Source organism: Bos javanicus, chromosome 12 (genome assembly GCF_032452875.1).
Source record: "Bos javanicus breed banteng chromosome 12, ARS-OSU_banteng_1.0, whole genome shotgun sequence".
Classification (NCBI taxonomy): Eukaryota; Metazoa; Chordata; class Mammalia; order Artiodactyla; family Bovidae; genus Bos; species Bos javanicus.
This window is the reverse complement of record NC_083879.1, coordinates 69,839,293-69,859,347: the sequence shown is the minus strand read 5'-3', so window position 1 is coordinate 69,859,347 and position 20,055 is coordinate 69,839,293. Positions and strand designations below refer to the sequence as shown.

At 41.3% G+C, this 20,055-nt stretch overlaps 1 protein-coding gene across 1 annotated transcript in view; it reads right to left on the bottom strand.

The window, feature by feature from the left end:
- The window catches only part of LOC133258056 (ATP-binding cassette sub-family C member 4-like), a 296,999-nt gene that overhangs the window by 200,643 nt on the left and 76,301 nt on the right, over window positions 1-20,055 (bottom strand). Inside the window, exons 5-8 of the mRNA XM_061434395.1 lie at window positions 12,526-12,615; window positions 7,596-7,759; window positions 6,352-6,477; window positions 4,959-5,208 (exon numbers count right to left, since the gene is read on the bottom strand). Of these exons, the coding sequence (XP_061290379.1) occupies window positions 4,959-5,208; window positions 6,352-6,477; window positions 7,596-7,759; window positions 12,526-12,615 (630 nt within the window). The remainder of the gene's footprint in view (window positions 1-4,958; window positions 5,209-6,351; window positions 6,478-7,595; window positions 7,760-12,525; window positions 12,616-20,055) is intronic.

Here is a 20,055-nt window from a genome sequence, read left to right as displayed (position 1 = left end):
AACCTTCAAACAATAAATGTTGGAGAGCATGTGGAGAAAGGGGAACCCTCTTACACTGTTGATGGGAATGTAAATCGATACAGCCACTATGGAGAACTGTATGGAAGTCCTTAAAAATCTAGGAATAGAACTACCATATGACCCAGCAATTCACAACTGAGCATTCACCCTGAAAAAACCATAATTCAAAAAGACATGTGTACCTCAGTGTTCACTGCAGCACTATTTACAATAGCCAGGACATGGAAGCAATCTAGATATTCATCAACAGATGAATGGATAAAGAAATTGTGGTATATGTATACAGTGGAATATTTATTGTTGTTTTTCAGTCACTAAGTCATGTCTGACTCTTTGCAACTCCATGGACTGCAGCACACCAGGCCTCCCTGTCCATCACCATCTCCTGGAGTTTGCCCAAGTTCAGGTCCATTGAATCAGTGATGTCATCCAACCATCTTATCCTCTGTTGCCCGCTTCACCTCCTGCCCTAAATCTTTCCCAGGGTCAGAGTCTTTTCCATTGAGTTAGCTCTTCACATCAGGTGGCCAAAGAATTGGAGCTGCAGCTTCAACATTAGTCCTTTCTATGAATATCCAGGGTTGATTTCCTTTAGGATTTACTGGTTTGATCTCCTTGCTCTCCAAGGGACTTTCAAGAGTCTTCTCCAGCACCACAATTTGAAAGCATCAATTCTTTGGTGCTCATCCTTCTTTATGGTCCAGCTCTCACATCCATACATGACTACTAGAAAGACCATAACTTTGACTACACAGACCTTACATCTTGTTAGCAAGATGATGTCTTTCCTTTTTAATATGCTGTCTAGGTTTGTCATAGCTTTCCTTCCAAGAAACAAGCGTCTTCTAATTTTAAGTCTGCAGTCACCATCCACATTGATTTTAGAGCTCAAGTAGAGAAAATCTGTCACTGCTTAGAATTTTTCCCCTTCTATTTACCAAAAAGTGATGGGATCAGATGCCATGATCTTAGTTTTTTAATACTGAGTTTTAAACCAGCTTTTTCACTCTCCTTTTTCACCCTCATTAAGAAGTTCTTTAGTTCTTCTTTGCTTTGTGCCATTAGAGTAGTATCATCTGCATATCTGAGGTTGCTAATATTTCTCCCAGCATTCTTGATTCCAGCTTATAACTCACAAATACCAGTCCAGCATTTCTCATTACATACAAGTTAAATAAACATGGTGACAATATACAGCTTTGTATTCCTTTCCCAATTTTGAACCAGTCCATTGTTCCATGCCCAGTTCTAACTGTTGCTTCTTGACCTGCACACAGGTTTCTCAAGAGATAGGTAAGATGGTCTGGTATTCCCAATTCTTTAAGGATTTTCCAGTTTGTTGTGATCCATACAGTCAAAGGCTTTAGCATAGTCAACGAAGCAGAAATAAATGTTTTTCTGGAATTCCCTTGCTTTCTCTAAGATCCAATGAATGTTGGCAATTCCAAAAAAGGAATGAATTTGAGTCAGTTGTAGTGAGGTGGATGAAACTACAGCCTGTTATATACAGAGAAGTCAGAAAAAGAAAATCAAGTATCATAAATTAATGCATAAATGTGGAATCTAGAAAAATTATACTGATGAATCTATTTTCAGGGAAGAAATGAAGAAGCAGATGTACAGAACAGACTTGTGGACACAGCAGGGGAAGGAGAGGGTGGGACATACATTGAGAGAGAAAAATAGCACTGACATATATACTCTATCATGTGTAAAACAGAGGTGGCTCAGTGGTAAAGAATCAACCTGCCAATGCAGAAGACACAGGTTCAATCCCTGGGTTGGGAAGATCCCCTGGAGTAGGAAATGGCAACCCACTCCAGTACTCTTGCCTGGAGAATCCCATGGACAGAGGAGCCTAGCGGGCTACAGTCCAGGGGGTTGCAAAGAGTTGGACATGACTGAGCAACTTAGCTAGAGGGAAGTTGCTGAGTAACACAGGGAGCTCAACCTGGTGCTCTGTGACAACCTAGAGGGGTGGGATGTGGAGGGGAGGGAGGTTTAAGAGGGAGGTGATATATATGTATAATTATGACTGATTCATGACATTGCATGGCAGAAATCAACATAACATTGTAGAGTAATTATCCTCCAATTAAAAATAAATAAATAAATAAATAAATAAAGTGAAAATAGGGCTTCCCTGGTAGCTCAGATGGTAAAGAATTTGCCTACAATGCGGGAGACCCTGGTTCAATCCCTGGGTTGGGAAGAACTAAAAAAGAAAATGGCAACCAACTCCAGTATTCTTGCCTGGAGAATTCCACAGACAGAGAAGCCTGTTGGGCTACAGTACACAGGATTGAACAGAGTCCAAGGTTTAAGAGAGGATATATGTATGATTATGACTGATTCATGATCTTGTACAGCAGAAATCAACACAACATTGTAAAGCAATTATCCTCCAATTAAAAATAAACAAATAAAATGAAAATAAGGGGGGAAAAAAGAGAAAAAAGACTGACCAACTCCAAACAGGAGGAAATTCTGTGTCAAGATTATCTTTGAACTCCAGATACATTTCAGCATAAAGTCTGATAGTTTTAATCTTATTTTATTTCATGATGACTGGCAAGACTTTCAGACTAACTTTGTTAATCAAGACTGAGTGTCCCTAATTATCTACAAGACTCAAGAATCCAGACCAGGAGCCAGGCTAGCAGAGTCTACATGAACACCAGGCTCTGCTAGCCACAACTCCTCTCTTTAGAGAGCAGGCCCACTAAGTCCAGTTGGGCTGGTCTGATACACAGACAGACACAGAAAACAAAGGGCAGATTCAGATCTATTTCCACTCTTGATAAGATCCAGTTCCCCTAAGTTTAAACACACTACCACATACACACACCAAAGATCAATGTTCCAGGAATGCTAACCCCAGTCTGCTCCCTCCCTTTACATTTCTCCAGCTTCTAGTGCAGGTTGAGCCACCCTGGGCCTCTGTAGGCTCCCAGCCATTTCCTGTAACTGTTGTTTCAGACAATCCAGTATGTATTTGATGCCCATGATATGTCCAGTATAGTCTGGGCACTACACTAAAGAATCAGACACAGTCTACCAGACACAGTCAGCTGTCACGGGGCTTGGAACACTACCAGGGAGTCAACATCAGCCCACCGGACATGATGCTGGGTGGCACGGGACTGGCTGTGCACATAAATGGAAGCCCTGGATCAGCATGAACGAAAGTGCTGGTAGAGGCTCATGGGGCTGCTGGAGGCTCAGCAGTATTTGCTTAAATCAACGAGAGAAGAGAAGGCGACCCAGGGGGCCCAACAGAGTGAGCCAAGACCCCAAAGTGGGGGTGACTGTGGCAATTACAGAGACAACCTCACCACCTCCCTCCCTCCTCACTTGTCAGAGTGCTTGGAAACAAATAGAATGGCCAGTGGAACTAACAGTTAACATTTTTAATTTTTCAGGAAGCAGGGAACCTTTGCATATCTTCAGAGTGAGACTAGTTGATGTAAATCACACTTAAGGAGTTACTCCACTTGGCAGAAGGTACTAAGAAGACAATAATGTAACAATGGCTAAGAAACCAGGCTTTGGGTAGAATCCTAGAATGTCATTTACAGGCTATTTGAGGATGGGTAAGTTGTTTCACCTGATACAGAAACCTGATTCCTTAATTGTAAAGCAGGGACACATGCTTATCTCATTCAATTGCTGTCAAGATTAAATGAGAAAACCTGTAAGACTTTGCATGTGCCCAGACCACACAGTGAGCCCTGGCAACAGCCATCAAAGATAGTGGCTGTGTCAAAATCACAGCGCTGTAACAAAATCACAGCAGTACAGCACATGTAAGAAGCCTCCATCTGGACACATTACCCTGTCGTTGACAATGTGACTATAGTCCGGGGATATTCCTGTTTTCTTTCAAGATGTGAAAGCTAAGGGGTAAAAAAGATGGATGAACTGAATGGACCATCCCTTAATAGTGTTGCTAGAAGCCCCTGTCAGAAAGAATGATAAAACTCAGGGGACCAGAACTAACCCTGTATGACTGATCTGCTTTGTGAGTAATCATTTTTTTTTTTAGTACATAGAAACTTCATCATAAAAAAACTCAACTTTTATGATAAGACCCAAAAATAAAATACAATCGCACCCAAACCTATCTAACTTCACTATAGATCTATTACTGGCTGTAGATCACTGAGGAGAAGGACAAAAGAAATTAAATATTTTATAAAGCCTAGACACTCAAAGTCATGCCCAGGCTGACTCACACAGGCAGTCTTCATTTAAGACTTACTCATAAACATGCAAGTACTTTAGAGCCTACTGTATGTCAGGCTCTTATTTTGGTGATGTAAAATATTTGCCCTTGGCAATACAGAGACAGGAAAAAAGGAGACAGTGAGTATGGTAGAAATCACAAATCTGAAAGGAAGAAGCCAACTAGAGATAGGATTAAAGAGTAAGGGTGAAGAGGACAAGTCAGATCCAAAAGGCATGTTCAGAAATCAACAAGCAAACCATTTGTGGAGGAAAGAAACCATTTTTAAACAGAGTGAATTAAGTGAATCTGAGACCACTCTTCCTGTCCAAGGAGCAGGACCTCTAAGCAAGTTCTTTCCCTCCAGACTCAGAAAGGAATCCAATTCACCCCAGGACTGAACACAGTTGCTAGTCATTAAAGTTAACACAGAGATGCAATCCGTTTACTTCTTTTGCTTTTAGACATTTTAGTTGCTCTGCAGCCATCACTTGTACATCAAGAACCCTGTGCCTCTGCTACTGCTGCTCATAAATGAGCAGTGATCTTATATTATTTGTAATGTATTCTACCAAAGAAGAGAGGGGAGTATGTATGACATTTTGGAACAGCTACCAGCTATGCCCAAAAGCATTAACCCGTGACACCAAATAAAAGGAACCATTTTACTTAAAATCTGCCTAAAACTTTAAAAAGTTTTCTGTCACCAAACCTTGATTCTTCGGACACTGACGACTGTTTCTGCTACGTTCTCGATGGCTATGGGGAAGAAGAGGATGCCTGTAAGCTGCACAACTTGGTACAGTGTTATGGCCAAAAACACTTGGCTAATGGTGATCATGTTGCCAAGAAGCACGTAGGTGGTAAAGGTGATGAAAAGGATGAGTTTGCTTGCAGTGTCAAAGAATATCAAATTCATTCCATCAAGGTAGGAACTTCTCAGAATCTTGGAAATTTCCTTCCTGTAAAAGACAGAAGGAAATAGATTTTAAAAGAAGCATCAACATCCAAGCTATGAATTCAAGTGCCCTGTGTGAGTGGCCCCTTTCTAGGGGGTGGACACAGATTAAGATAAACCATCCCTCACATCATGGAGACACTATACAGTGCACACTTGGGGCTCTGCCCCGACCCAAGGACCCCACACTTCATCACCACCTCACTCTCCCAACTAAATGGAGGCTTAATGTCATACTTTTAAACATTTTTGGTCAATAACACTTGAGTTTGAACATTCATTCAACAAGCATTCATAATCACAAGTCCTGTGCAGGGTGTCCTAAGGATGACAGAAAGACAGAACTTGTCCCTTCCAGGAGTTCATGAACTTAGAAAAGAAGATGGGTGGCCCAGTGGTTAAGACTGTGCTTCTAATGCAGTGAACATGGATTTGATCCCTAGTTAGGGAACTAAGATTTCACATGTCCACCAAGACATTAAACAGAGGCAGCCTGCATGGCCCCCATGGGAGCACAGAGCAGATATGTGTAACCCAGAGCAGTAAAGTCAGGGCAATTCACACATACATGGACCCTGAGAAGATGAGAGGGAGTCAATCAGGGTTGGTGGAAGCCAGAGAAGAAGGAAGATGAGACAGTGTATTCCCAGCAGAGGGAGGGGCCCTCACAAAGATGCAAAGGTGAGAGGTAACAGGGTTCAGCCAGAGAATTATGAATGGCTTGTGCTGGAGTATAAATACTCATCAGATATTTAAATGAAAGATGGACAAAATTTCTATAAACCTAAAGCAAATCCAAAAGGAATGGTATTTTCATGGCTCTGTTTGGAATAAAAATTACTGATTCATAAAGTTTGGCCCAATACCAATATACCCACGCTCTACAATCTTCCTATTTGTTCTATATTAACATAAATTGTAGTTTTAGTTTAAACATCATCAACTTAAATACTAACATCTTAGGATCATTGCTTCCTTGGGATTTGGGGTATTAATATGTGAAATTTCATTTCTACATAAGAAAGAAGCATATATATTTTTCCTTTAGAAGGATGGTAAATAAAAGAGCAGTAATACTTTTAAACCATTCAGTAAAAACAGGAAATAAAAAAGTACAAACTGTGGTTTGACATATACAGAAAATTACCTTCTCAATCTGGTAATAAGCTCTGCAAATGACTTTTCCCAAGCATACATTTTTATTGTTCTGATGCCAATTATAACTTCATTCATGGTCCTAATCCTGTCATCTGTGAGAGCTGCAGTCTTACTCCTAAGGGAACAAATGTAAGAGATGAGCCTTAGTGATCACAGCAAAAATTTCCTTATGACAGCAGCAGTAGCACAGCCAGAGACCAGGGATCAAATGATTCCCTACAGCTCTCCTAAGCTGACAACACAGGCAGGTTCTACTCAAAGTAAAAACGGAGGAAGACTTCAATTAGGAAGTCAACTATTCAGCCCAATTCAACAAACAACTTGGAGAACTTGCAGTATTGGCTAAGGAAGACCTGAAGGAAGTCAGGTACAAACCACCTGCCCAAGGCAAAAGATACCCAAATCTAACAGAAAGACAATGTTTGTGCCATAATATAATATTATTAAAGTGCTAGGGAGCAGAAAAGATGGGGCTGTTAATTCCACTGGGAAAGGAGAGCAAGAAAAGCTTCAGAGACCTGGTAGCACTCGAATAGGACATCAAAGGATAAGGAACATCTTTCTGTGGTAAATATAAGAAATGAAATTCCAAGTAGAGAAAAATAACATGCATAAAGTCACCAAAAAAAGAAAGGAAAAGAGCTCAATGTGCTTCAAACAGTACATCTCCATCACCTGACAATCTGAACAACAACACACCTCCAATTCCCTGATATATGCTTTAAGTCTAACTCATCACCATTAGACCCTTCATCACTAGACACTCTTTTATCATATAAGCTGCTGGTACTGTGGGGCTTTATAAATTTATATCTTTATGCCCTTGGACTTCTGAAAACTTAAAGCAACAGTGAATTAAAAACAAGACATGAACTTAAATAATTGAAAATGATCCTAACAGAAGCATAGCAAAAATATATGCAGCTGGAATTGGGTCTATAGGATGATTACTATTTAATAATGTTTAAATAACTTGAATTTAGGTAAATTCTGCTTACAGACACTACTTATTCAAGTACAATTCCAGGAAGAATCAGGAAATGGCTTCACCTTTCCCCCTTCAAGATCAGTTTTTGGTTTAAGGATGGAGCCTCCACTAGCTAGGGTCTGCAACACATGCAAAAAAAGAGATCAGAGAAGTTTTTTTGTTTGCTTTTTAACAAGAGCATAGAGTAGACTGTGGATTCACCAAGTATATATCATCTATTTTTTTTAAACCAGTATTTCTCTTACCGGAGTGATAAAAACAACTTCCCAGAGAAGCTTTGCAAAAGCGTCAAAATAATAAGGAGTGCCATCCCAGCAAGACATGATATTCCTATTTCCATCCAGAGCAGGATGATCACTGTGATAGCCATAAGTGGCCCAGTCCACAGGAAATGCAAGAACATCGTTACCTTAAAAGAAAAAGACAAAGTCTTCTTAGAACTGTATAAAAGTAAAACCATAAGCACACAATTTAGAAACAATCTGCTCTGAAGGAAGAGTTCAGTTCAATTCAGTCGCTCAGTCGTGTCCAACTAACTCTTTGCCACACCACGAACTGCAGCACGCCAGGCCTCCCTGTCCATCACCAACTCCCGGAGCCTACCCAAACTCATGTCCATTGAGTCAGTGATGCCATCCAGCCATCTCATCCTCTATTGTCCCCTTCTCCTCCTGCCCTCAATCTTTCCCCGCATCAGGGTCTTTTTTAATGAGTCAGCTCTTCATATCAAGTGGCCAAAGTATTAGAGTTTCAACTTCAACATCAGTCCTTCCAAAGAACACCCAGGACTGATCTCCTTTAGAATGGACTGGTTGGATCTCCTTGCAGTCCAAGGGACTCTCAAGAGTCTTCTCCAACACCACAGTTCAAAAACATCAATTCTTTGGCACTCAGCTTTCTTTATAGTCCAACTCTCACATCCATACATGACTACTGGAAAAACCATAGCCTTGACTTGACAGACCTTTGTTGACAAAGTAATGTCTCTACTTTTTAATATGCTGTCTAGTTGGTCATAACTTTCCTTCCAAGGAGTAAGCGTCTTTTAATTTCATGGCTGCAATCACCATCTGCAGTGATTTTGGAGCCCCAAAAAGTAAAGCCAGCCACTGTTTCCACTGTTTCCCCATCTATTTCCCATGAAGTGATTGGACCTGATGCCATGGTCTTCGTTTTCTGAATCTTGAGCTTTAAGCCAATCTCTTCACTCTCCTCTTTCACTTTCATCAAGAGGCTTTTGAGTTCCTCTTCACTTTCTGCCATAAGGGTGGTGTCATCTGCATATCTGAGGTTATTGATATTTCTCCCAGCAATCTTGATTCCAGCTTGTGCTTCTTCCAGCCCAGCATTTCTCATGATGTACTCTGCATATAAATTAAATAAGCAGAGTGACAATATACAGCCTTGACATACTCCTTTTCCTACTTGGAACCAGTCTGTTGTTCCATGACCAGTTCTAATTGTTACTTCCTGACCTGCATACAGGTTTCTCAAGAAGCAGGTCAGGAAGAGACAGGAACCTAAATAGAAATTATCTCAATGGGTTTTAAACCTGCTGAAGCAGAAATTGAAGCATCCTCCCCAGATGATACTGTTCTGGGGCAGCACAAGGCTGGGTTTAGGGATGTCCAGGGAGAAGCAGACAGGCACACTGGAAGGAAAATGATGATTTTGTCAACAACGAAGATGAGCTCAGGGCATCCCTAACCTCTCTTTGTGTCCTCAAATTCAGACGCCTTTTTCCGTGAGGCTCCCTGCAACCCCAGGAAAGTCTACATCTTGGTACCTACCACTCCCTCCAGTAATGACTTGTGTATTTACCTCCCTGATGGGCTTGGGCTTCTCCAGGGCAGAAACTAAGCCTTATTCATCCCTGGAACTGAAGAGGTACCTGACTTCATGTCTGATGAATGAATAACTGAAAGAGAAGTTGTTGTTGTTCATCACTTAGTCGTGTCCGACTCTTTGTGACCCCATGGACTGCAGCACGCCAGGCTTCCCTGTCCTTCACCATCTCTAGGAGCTTGCTCAAACTCATGTACATTGAGTCAGTGATGCCATCCAACCATCTCATTCTCTCTTGTCCCCTACTCCTCTTGCCCTCGATCTTTTCCAGCATCAGGGTCTTTTCCAGTGAATCAACTCTTCATATCATGTGGCCAAAGGATTGGTGTGGAACCAATCTGTTGTTCCATGTCCAGTTCTAACTGTTGCTATTTGATCTGCATACAGATTCTCAGAAGGCAGGTCAGGTGGTCTGGTATTCCTATATCTTTAAGAATTTTCCACAGTTTGTTGTCATCCACACAGTCAAAGGCTTTGGCATAGTCAATAAAGCAGAAATAGATATTTTTCTGGAACTCTCTTGCTTTATCCATGATCCAGCAGATGTTGGCAATTTGATCTCTGGTTCCTCTGCCTTTTCTAAAACCAGCTTGAACATCTGGAAATTCATGGTTCACATACTGTTGAAGCCTGGCTTGGTGAATTTTGAGCATTACTTTGCTAGGGTGTGAGATGAGTGCAATTGTGCAGTAGTTGGAATATTCCTTGGCCTTGCCTTTCTTTGAGATTGGAATGAAAACTGACTTTTTTTCAGTCCTGTGGTCACTGCTGAGTTTTCCAGATTTGCTGGCATATTGAGTGTAGCACTTTCACAGCATCATCTTTTAGGATTTGAAAATAGCTCAACTGGAATTCCATCACCTCTGCTAGCTTCTTTTGTAGTGATTCTTCATAAGCTCCACTTGGCTTCACATTCCAGGATGTCTGGCTCTAGGTGAGTGATCACACCATCATGGTTATCTGGGTCATGAAGATCTTTTTTGTATAGTTCTTTTGTGTATTCCTGTCATCTCTTCTTAATATCTTCTGCTTTTGTTAGGTCTATACCATTTCTGTACTTTATTGAGCCCGTCTTTGCTGAAATGTTCCCTTGGTAGCTCTAATTTTCTTGAAGAGATCTATAATCTTTCCCAGTCTATATTGTTTTCCTCTATTTCTTTGCAGTGATCACTGAGGAAGGCTTTCTTATTTCTCCTTGCTATTCTTTGGAACTCTGCATTCAAATGGGTATATCTTTCCTTTTCTCCTTTGCGTTTAGCTCCTCTTCTTTTCTCAGATATTTGTAAGGTCAGACAACCATTCTGCCTTTTTGCATTTCTTTTTCTTACAGATGGTCTTCACTGCCTCCTATACAATGTCATGAACCTCTGTACACAGTTCTTCAGGCACTTGTATATCAGATCTAATCCTTTGAATCTATTTGTCACTTTCACTGTATAATCATAAGGGATTTGATTTAGGTCATACCTTAATGGTCTAGTGGTTTTCCCTACTTTCTTCAATTTAAGTCTGAATTTGGCAATAAGGAGTTCACGATCTGAGCCACAGTCAGCTCCTGGTCTTGTTTTTCCTGACTGTATAGGGCTTCTCCATCTTTGGCTGCATAGAATATGATCAATCTGATTTTGGTATTGATCATCTGGTGATGTCCATGTGTAGAGTCTTCTCTTGTGTTGTTGGAAGAGGGTGTTTGCTATGAGCAGTGTGTTCTCTTGACAAAACTCTGTTAGCCTTTGCCTTGCTTCATTTTGTACTCCAAGGCCAAATTTGCCTGTTACTCCAGGTAGCTCTTGACTTCTTACTCTTGCATTCCAGTCCCCTATAATGAAGAGGACATCTTTTTGGGGTGTTAGTTCTAGAAGGTTTTGTAGGTCTTCATAGAACCATTCAGCTTCATCTTCTTCAACATTACTGGTCAGGGCATAGACTTGGATTACTGTGATACTGAATGGTTTGCCTTGGAAATGAAAGGAGATCAGTCTGATGTTTTTAAGATTGCATCCTAGTACTGCATTCAGTTCAGTTCAATCTCTCAGTCATGTCTGACTCTTTACGACCCTATGCACTACAGCATGTCAGGCCTCCCTGTCCATCGTCAACTCCTGGAGTTTTCTCACACTCATGTCCTTTGAGTCAGTGATGCCATCCAACCATCTCATCCTCTGTTGTCCCCTTCTCCTTCCACCTTCAATCTTTCCCAGCATCATGGTCTTTTCAAATGAGTCAGTTCTTCCCATCAGGTGGCCAAAGTATTAGAATTTCAGCATCAGCCCTTCCAATGAATATTCAGGACTGATTTCCTGTAAGATAGACTGGTTGGATCTCCTTGCAGTCCAAGGGACTCTCAAGAGTCTTCTCAATCACCACAGTTCAAAAGCATCAATTCTTCAGTGCTCAACTTTCTTTATAGTCCAACTCTCATGTCAATACATGACTACTGGGAAAACCATAGCTTTGACTAGACGGACCTTTGTTGGCAAAGTAATGTCTCTGCTTTTTAATATGCTGTCTAGTTTTCTTTCAAGGAGCAAGCATCTTTTAGTTTCATGGCTACAGTCACCATGTGCAGTGATTTTGGAGCCCAAAAATATACGCAGAGTATATCATGAGAAATGTTGATGAAACACACACTTGAATCAAGATTGCTAGGAGAAATATCAATAACCTCAGATATGCAGATGATACCATACTTAAGGAGAAAGTGAAAAAGAACTCAAGAGCCTCTTGATGAAAGTGAAAGAAGATAGTGAAAAAGTTGACTTAAAATTCAACATTCAGAAAACTAAGATAGATCATGGCATCCGGTCCCATCACTTCATGGCAAATAGATGGGGAAACAGTGGAAACAAGTACTGCATAGTCATAAGGTAAGTGTAAAAAAAAAAAAAAGTGTGGGGCGGACAGCTGAGAGGAAGTTGAGTCTGGCTGGAGACGACCTACTTGGAATATTCCTCACAGGCTCCCTATGCTGCAGCACTGAATAGGCCACAGGGGAAATAACAATCCCTGCCCACCAAGCCTTCATCATCCAGAGGAGGAGGAAGACAGTTCAGCAACACTGACAGCATGTGCCAAGAAGGGCTACACCAGGAGGACCTTTAGGGATGCTAACCGAGCTAGGAAAGGACACTACTGCCTATCTAGTATTAGTCTAATCCACAGGACAATACATATTTTTACATGTAAGTTTCACACAGAAGAGATGAGAGCTGGATAACAACCCTTATCTTAGGTTCTCAACAGAACACTGGCTGACACCAAACCGTGGCACTTGGCATCCCAAAAAGCTGAACCCAGTGAGAAATGAAAGAGGATCCCTTGGGCACTTACCCTGTCAAACCTGTTCACATCGTTGGACAGCAGGTTGACTATCTGGCCTGTGGTGGTCTTCCCCATGTCTGAGTTACTCAGGCGAAGGGTCTGAAATAAGAGAGGGAGACAGAGAATTGGATTCCCATGTTGATACAAATTCATACTTAAAATATATCAAAATGGGTCACACTTTCTTGGGGTCATGCATGGTATCAGGATAAGCAGGATAACCCCTGACAGCAGGGCTCTAGGGACCTATGTTCATCCTTTGCCGCCTCAATGTGGCAGAAGTCCTGCCCACAAAGACAGCAAAGGGAGGAGTAGGATGTAGAAACAAAATCCCCCGCACTGTTTCTCAATGAACTTGGGTCTGCCCAGAGTGTAAAGGATGTAGGTTTAGACTTCAGATCAGATGAGATCAGATCAGATCAGATCAATCACTCAGTCGTGTCCAACTCTTTGCGATCCCATGAATCGCAGCACACCAGGCCTCCCTGTCCATCACCAACTCCTGGAGTTCACTGAGACTCACGTCCATCGAGTCAGTGATGCCATCCAGCCATCTCATCCTCTGTCGTCCCCTTCTCCTCTTGGCCCCAATCCCTCCCAGCATCAGAGTCTTTGCCAATGAGTCAACTCTTTGCATGAGGTGGCCAAAGTACTGGAGTTTCAGCTTTAGCATCATTCCTTCCAAAGAAATCTCAGGGCTTATCTCCTTCAGAATGGACTGGTTGGATCTCCTTGCAGTCCAAGGGACTCTCAAGAGTCTTCTCTAACACCACAGTTCAAAAACATCAATTCTTTGGCGCTCAGCCTTCTTCACAGTCCAACTCTCACATCCATACATGACTACAGGAAAAACCATAGCCTTGACTAGACGAACCTTTGTTGGCAAAGTAACGTCTCTGCTTTTCAATATGCTATCTAGGTTGGTCATAACTTTCCTTCCAAGGAGTAAGCGTCTTTTAATTTCTTGGCTGCAGTCATCATCTGCAGTGATTTTGGAGCCCAGAAAAATAAAGTCTGACACTGTTTCCACTGTTTCCCCATCTATTTCCCATGAAGTGATGGGACCAGATACCATGATCTTCATTTTCTGAATGTTGAGCTTTAAGCCAACTTTTTCATTCTCCACTTTCACTTTCATCAAGAGGCTTTTGAGTTCCTCTTCACTTTCTGCCATAAGGGTGGTGTCATCTGCATATCTGAGGTTATTGATATTTCTCCCAGCAATCTTGATTCCAGCTTGTGTTTCTTCCAGTCCAGCGTTTCTCATGATGTACTCTGCATATAAGTTAAATAAGCAGGGTGACAATATACAGCCTTGACGTACTCCTTTTCCTATTTGGAACCAGTCTGTTGTTCCATGTCCAGTTCTAACTGTTGCTTCCTGACCTGCATACAAATTTCTCAAGAGGCAGATCAGGTGGTCTGGTATTCCCACCTCTTTTAGAATTTTCCACAGTTTATTGTGATCCACACAGTCAAAGGCTTTGGCATAGTCAATAAAGCCATAAAGTCTGGGGAGGCCTTACAAATAGCTGTGAAAAGAAGAGAAGCGAAAAGCAAAGGAGAAGGTTTAGACTTAGGAGCAAACAAAGTAAATTTGAGCCTAACTAGATGAGAGTGGAGAAACTGCCTTAAAGCAAGAAATTAGAGGACTTGGACTATAAATTAGGGGACTTCAAATCAATCATTAACACTGTATGTAAAATCATTTAAGAACTTTGATCTTAGTTTCCTCATTCCAATATGAGCAGAGGACTTCCCTGGTGGTTCAGTGGTTAAGCATCTGCCTGCCAATGCAGGGGACACAGCATTGATCCCTCATCTGGGAATATCCGACATGCTGCAGGGCAACTAAGACTGTGCACCACAATTACTGGGCCTGAGACACAATTACATAGCCTGTGTTCTGCAGTAAGAGAAGCCATCTCCGCAATAAGAGAAACCATCTTCACACTGCAATTAGAGAGCAGCCCTCAACAAGAGAAACAAGAGAAAGCCCATACAAAGCAACAAAGGCCCAGCACAGACAAAAATAATACTTATTAAATTATTTTTTAAATGTTTTTAAATAATATACAATAAAATGAACAGAGAATAATGTTCAAAATAATATTCTGGTGAGGAATCTATGTCCTTTAATGCCTCACTTTACAAAAAATAGCCTGTTTTACATGATCCCTTTTTTTGTAAAAAGTTCCCAAAAATGCCCTAGATATCTGAGGAATCTGAAGTGACCACTGTGAGATGTTTCAATCTCACATCAACTGGAGGCATGGATCTAAACAAAATGTCAGAAGATCATTCAACATTACAATTACTATAAGCTTAGCAGCCATTCCATTTCTAACACTCAATCTGATTTCTTTCCAGGACTATGGATTAGCAAGTAGGGTCTCAGTATAAACTAGGAACATTCAGATGGGCCTTTTAGAGCTGCTCTGCAGCGCCAGCTTTTGCCCTAAAGAATCAGCTCACCTGTAACCTACAGAAAAGAAACGTATTTCTTCACCTCAGCAGGATTCTAGATGCATGAAAGTACATGAGGAAACTGTCTCTCCCATGTTTCTGGAGGGGCTTCCCTGATAGCTCAGCTGGTAAAGAATTCACCTGCAATGCAGGAGACCTAGTTCAATTCCTGGGTCATGAAGATTTCCTGGAGAAGGGATAGGCTATCCACTGCAGTATTCTTGGGCTTCCCTGGTGGCTCAGCTGGTAAAGAATCCACTTGCAATGTGGGGAGACCTGGGTTAAATCCCTGGGTTGGGAAGATCCCCTGGAGGAGGGAACAGCTACCCACTCCAGTATTCTGGCCTGGGGAATTCCATGGACTGTATAGTCCACGGGGTTGCAAAGAGTTAGACATGACTGAGTAATGTTTCTGGAAATCCACAATATCTCTATGGTTTTACCTCAGCAATTCCTGACTTTGTAAAAAGACAATTCTTTTAAATACAAAGAATCTAAATTGGAAAGGAAGAAGTCAAACTGTCACTACTTGTAGATGACATGATACTATACATAGGAAATCCTAAAGACACTACCAGAAAACTATTAGAGTTCATTAGTGAATTCAGTAAAGTTTCAGGATATAAAATTAATATACAAAAATCTGCTGCATTGCTATACATTATTAACAAAGTATCAGAAAGGGAAATTAAGGAAACAATCCTATTTACCACTGCATCAAAAAGACTAAAATTCCTAGGAATAAACCTACTTAAGGAGGTAAAAGATCTGTACCCCAGAAGCTATAAGACACTGATGAAAGAAATTGAAGACAACAAAACAGATGGAAAGATATACCATGTTCTTGAATTGGAAAAATTAGTATTGTCAAAATGACCATACTACCCAAGGCAATCTACAGATTCAATGCAACGTCTATCAAATTACCAATGGCATTTTTCACAGAACTGGAACAAAAAAATATAAAATTTGTATGGAAAAACAAATGACACAAATAGTCAAAAAAAAAAAAAATAGAAGAACAACAAAACTGGAGGAATCATACTCCTTGACTTCGACCATAGTACAAAGCTACAGTAATCAAAACAATAGTATGAAAGTGAAGTGAAAGTCACTCAGCCGTGTCCAACTCTTTGTGACCCCATTGACTATACAGTCCATGGAATTCTCTAGGCCAGAATACTAGAGTGGGTGGCCTTTCCCTTCTCAGGGGATTGTCCCAACCCAGGGATCAAACCCAGGTCTCCCACATTGCAGGGAGATTCTTTACCAGATGAGGCACAAGGGAAGCCCAAGAGAAGAGAGTATGATATTGGCACCAAAACAGACACATAGATCAATGGAATAGAGAGCCCAGAAATAAACCCATACACTTAGGGTTAACTAATTTAAAACAAAGGAGGCAAGAATACACAATGGAGAAAGCACAGTCTCTTCAATAACTGGTGCTGGGAAAACTGCACAGTTCAGTTTAGTCACTCAGTAGTATCCAACCCTTTGTGACCCCATGGACTGCAGCACACCAGGCTTCCCAGCCCATCACCAACTCCTAGAGCTTGCTTAAATTCATGTCCATCAAGTCAGTGATGTCATTCAACCATCTCATTATCTGTTGTCTCCTCTTCCTGTCTTCAATCTTCCCCAGCATCAGGGTCTTTTCCAATAAGTCAGTTCTTCACACCATGTGGCCAAAGTGTTGGAGCTTCAACTTCAGCATCAGTCCTCCCAGTGAATACTCAGGACTGATTTCCTTTAGGATGGGCTGGTTTGATCTCCTTGCTGTCCAAGGGACTCTCAAGAGTCTTCTCTAACACTACAGTTCAAAAGCATCAATACATTGGCACTCAGCTTTCTTTATGGTTCAACTCTCACATCCATACATATCTGCTGGAAAAATGATAGTTGACTTGATGAACCTTTGTCAGTAAAGTACTGCCTCTGCTTTTTAATATGCTGTCTAGATTGGTCATAGCTTTTCTTCCAAGAAGCAAGCATCTTTTAATTTCATGGCTGGAGTCACCATCTGCAGTGATTTTGGAGCCCAAGAAAATAAAGTCTGTCACTGTTTCCATTGTTTCCCCATCTATTTGCCATGAAATGGTGGGACCGAATGCCATGATCTTCATTTTTTTGAAAGTTTTAGCCAGCTTTTACACTCTCTTCTTTCACTTTCATCAAGAGGCTCTTTAGTTTCTCTTTGCTTTCTGCCATAAGGGTGGTGTCATATGCATTATCTGAGGTTATTGATATTTCTCCCTGCAATCTTGGTTACAGCTTGTGCTTCATTCAGCCCAACATTTCGCATGATGTACTCTGCTTATGAGTTAAATAAGCAGGGTGACAATATACAGCCTTGATGTACTCCTTTCCCAACTTGGAACCAGTCCATTGTTCCACATCTGGTTCTAACTGTTGCTTCTTGACCTGCATACAGGTTTCTCAGGAGGAAGGTAAGGTGGTCTGGTATTCCCATCTCTTGAAGAATTTTCCAGAGTTTGTTGTGACCCACGAAGTAAAAGGCTTGGGTGTAGTCAATGAAGCAGAAGTAAATGTTTTTCTGGTTTCTCTTGCTTTTTCTATGATCCAACGGGTGTTGGCAATTTGATCTCTGTTTCCTCTGCTTTTTCTAAATCTGGCTTGTACATCTGGAAGTTCTCGATTCATGTACAGCTGAATGCGGGGAGCGAGCTCCGCCCATGGCAAAGGTCTTGAGGAAGGAGGCTTGGCATACGCAAAGGCGGGATCAAGCCTCAGGAGTCTCCCTGGAAATTCTCGAGCATCTACCCCCAAAACCAGAGTCTGCCTACTTTCTGCTTTGTGCTTTCACCTACACCTCTGACGTTATGGGGGGCTGTCCCCCACTACCTCTCTCTGAAAAAGAGTTAGCTTACAGCTCCAGTTAATAATTCCTGGGTGTGACAGTGTTTCAACCTACAAACACCTTTGGAAGTCCTCTAGCCTGCCTGAATAGGTTTCTCCGGCCACATGTGATTGCTCAGAGCCTCCCAACTGTGACAGGCATGAGATGTTCTAAACTGTCTAAATACAGATTCCTTTGAGCAGTTAAAAGATTGATTAGAAATTGTATTAGTGAAGGGATTTTCACTTGTTGGGCCAATGTTTGCTGCTAAGTTTCCATATCCCTTACCTGCTGTGTCCCTGGCAGTGTATTGATTAATATAATTGGTGTGAGTAGTAGCTTTAATGTTTGTAACCTGGGACCCTTGAGTTAATTCTTTTTCTTGTTATAGCCCACCACACCTTTGCTCTGTAGGAATGCAACTTTATCTAATGCTTTTTGGAGGCTGGCGCCTGACTTTAGAATAATCACCTTTAGAGAAAAAGGCCTCCGGGCCAGAAGATGATGCAAATTACCTAAACTTTTGCATTTGATAAGTTTGCAGGAAGAAAGCCTGGCTTACTGCATGACTCTACCCCTTCCCCCATTATCCTCTATGCATAACTTAAGGTATAAAAACTACTTTGGAAAATAAAGTGCAGGCCTTGTTCACCGAAACTTGGTCTCCCCATGTCGTTCTTTCTCTCACCATCTGGCTGAATTATTCAGCCTCTTTTCTCCACTGAATTTCCTCACTGAGCTATCCTTATTTCAGCCTCTTTTCTTCACTGAATTTTCCTACTGAGCTATCCTTATTTTATTACTCTTTATATCTTTAATTAATGTTTAATTAAGCAGTTGTTTTCTGATCCTCGCTGACGCCGTCTCCGCTTCGAATTCCCTGGATCCACCAGGGCTGGACCCCGGCAGCTGAAGCCTAGCTTGGAGAATTTTGAACAACACTTTGGCTGCATGTGAAATGAGTGCAATTGTGCAGTAGTTGGAATATTCTTTGGCATTGCCTTTCTTTGGGATTGGAATGAAAACTGAGTTTCCCAGTCCTGTGATCACTGCTGAGTTTTCCAAACTTGCTGGCATATTGAGTGTGGCACTTTAACAGCATCATCTTTCAGGATTTGAGATAGCTCAACTGGAATTCCATCTGCACTAGCTTTGCTTGTAGTAATGCTTCCTAAGTAAAGCCCACTTGACTTCACACTCCAGGATGTCTGGCTCTAGGTGAGTGATCACACCATCATGATTATCTGGGTCATGAAGATCTTTTTGTACAGTTCTTCTGTGTATTCTTGCCATCTCTTAATATCTTCTGCTGCTGTTAGGTCCATACCATTTCTGTCCTTTATCGAGCCCATCTTTGCATGAAATGTTCCCTTGGTATCTCTAATTTTCTTGAAGAGATCTCTGTCTTTTCCATTCTATTGTTTTCCTCTATTTCTTTGCACTGATCACTTAGGAAGGCTTTCTTATCTCTCCTTGCTATTCTTTGGAATTCTGCATTCAAGTGGGTATCTTTCCTTTTCTCCTTTGCCTTTCACTTCTCTTCTTTTCTCAGCTATTTGTAAGGTCTTCCCAGACAGCCATTTTGCTTTTTTTCATTTCTTCTTCTTGAGGATGGTTTTGATCACCGTTTCCTGTACATTATGAACCTCCATCAATAGTTCTTCAGGCACTGTATCTATCAGATCTAATGTCTTGCATCTATTTGCCATATCTACTGCATAATCATGAGGGATTTGATTTAGGTCATACCTGAATGGCACAGTGGTTTTCCCTACTTTCTTCAATTTAAGTCTGAATTTGGCAATAAGGAGTTCATGAACTCAGCCAGTCAGCTCCCAGTCTTGTTTTTGCTGACTGTATAGAGTTTATCCATCTTCATTTGCAAAGAATATAATCAATCTTATTTTGGTGTTGACCATCTGGTGATGTCCATGTGTAGAGTTGTCTCTTGTGTTGTTGGAAAAGGGTGTTTGCTATGACCACTGCATTCTCTTGGCAAAACACTGTTAGCCTTTGCCTTGCTTCATTTTGTACTCCAAGGCCAAATTTGCCTGTTATTACAGGTATCTCTTGACTTCCTACTTTTGCATTCCAGTCCCCTGTAAAGAAGAGGACATCTTTTGGGGGTGTTAGTTCTAGAAGTTCTTGTAGGTCTTCACAGAATCGTTCAACTTTAGCTTCTTCAGTATTACTGGTTGGGGAATAGACTTAGA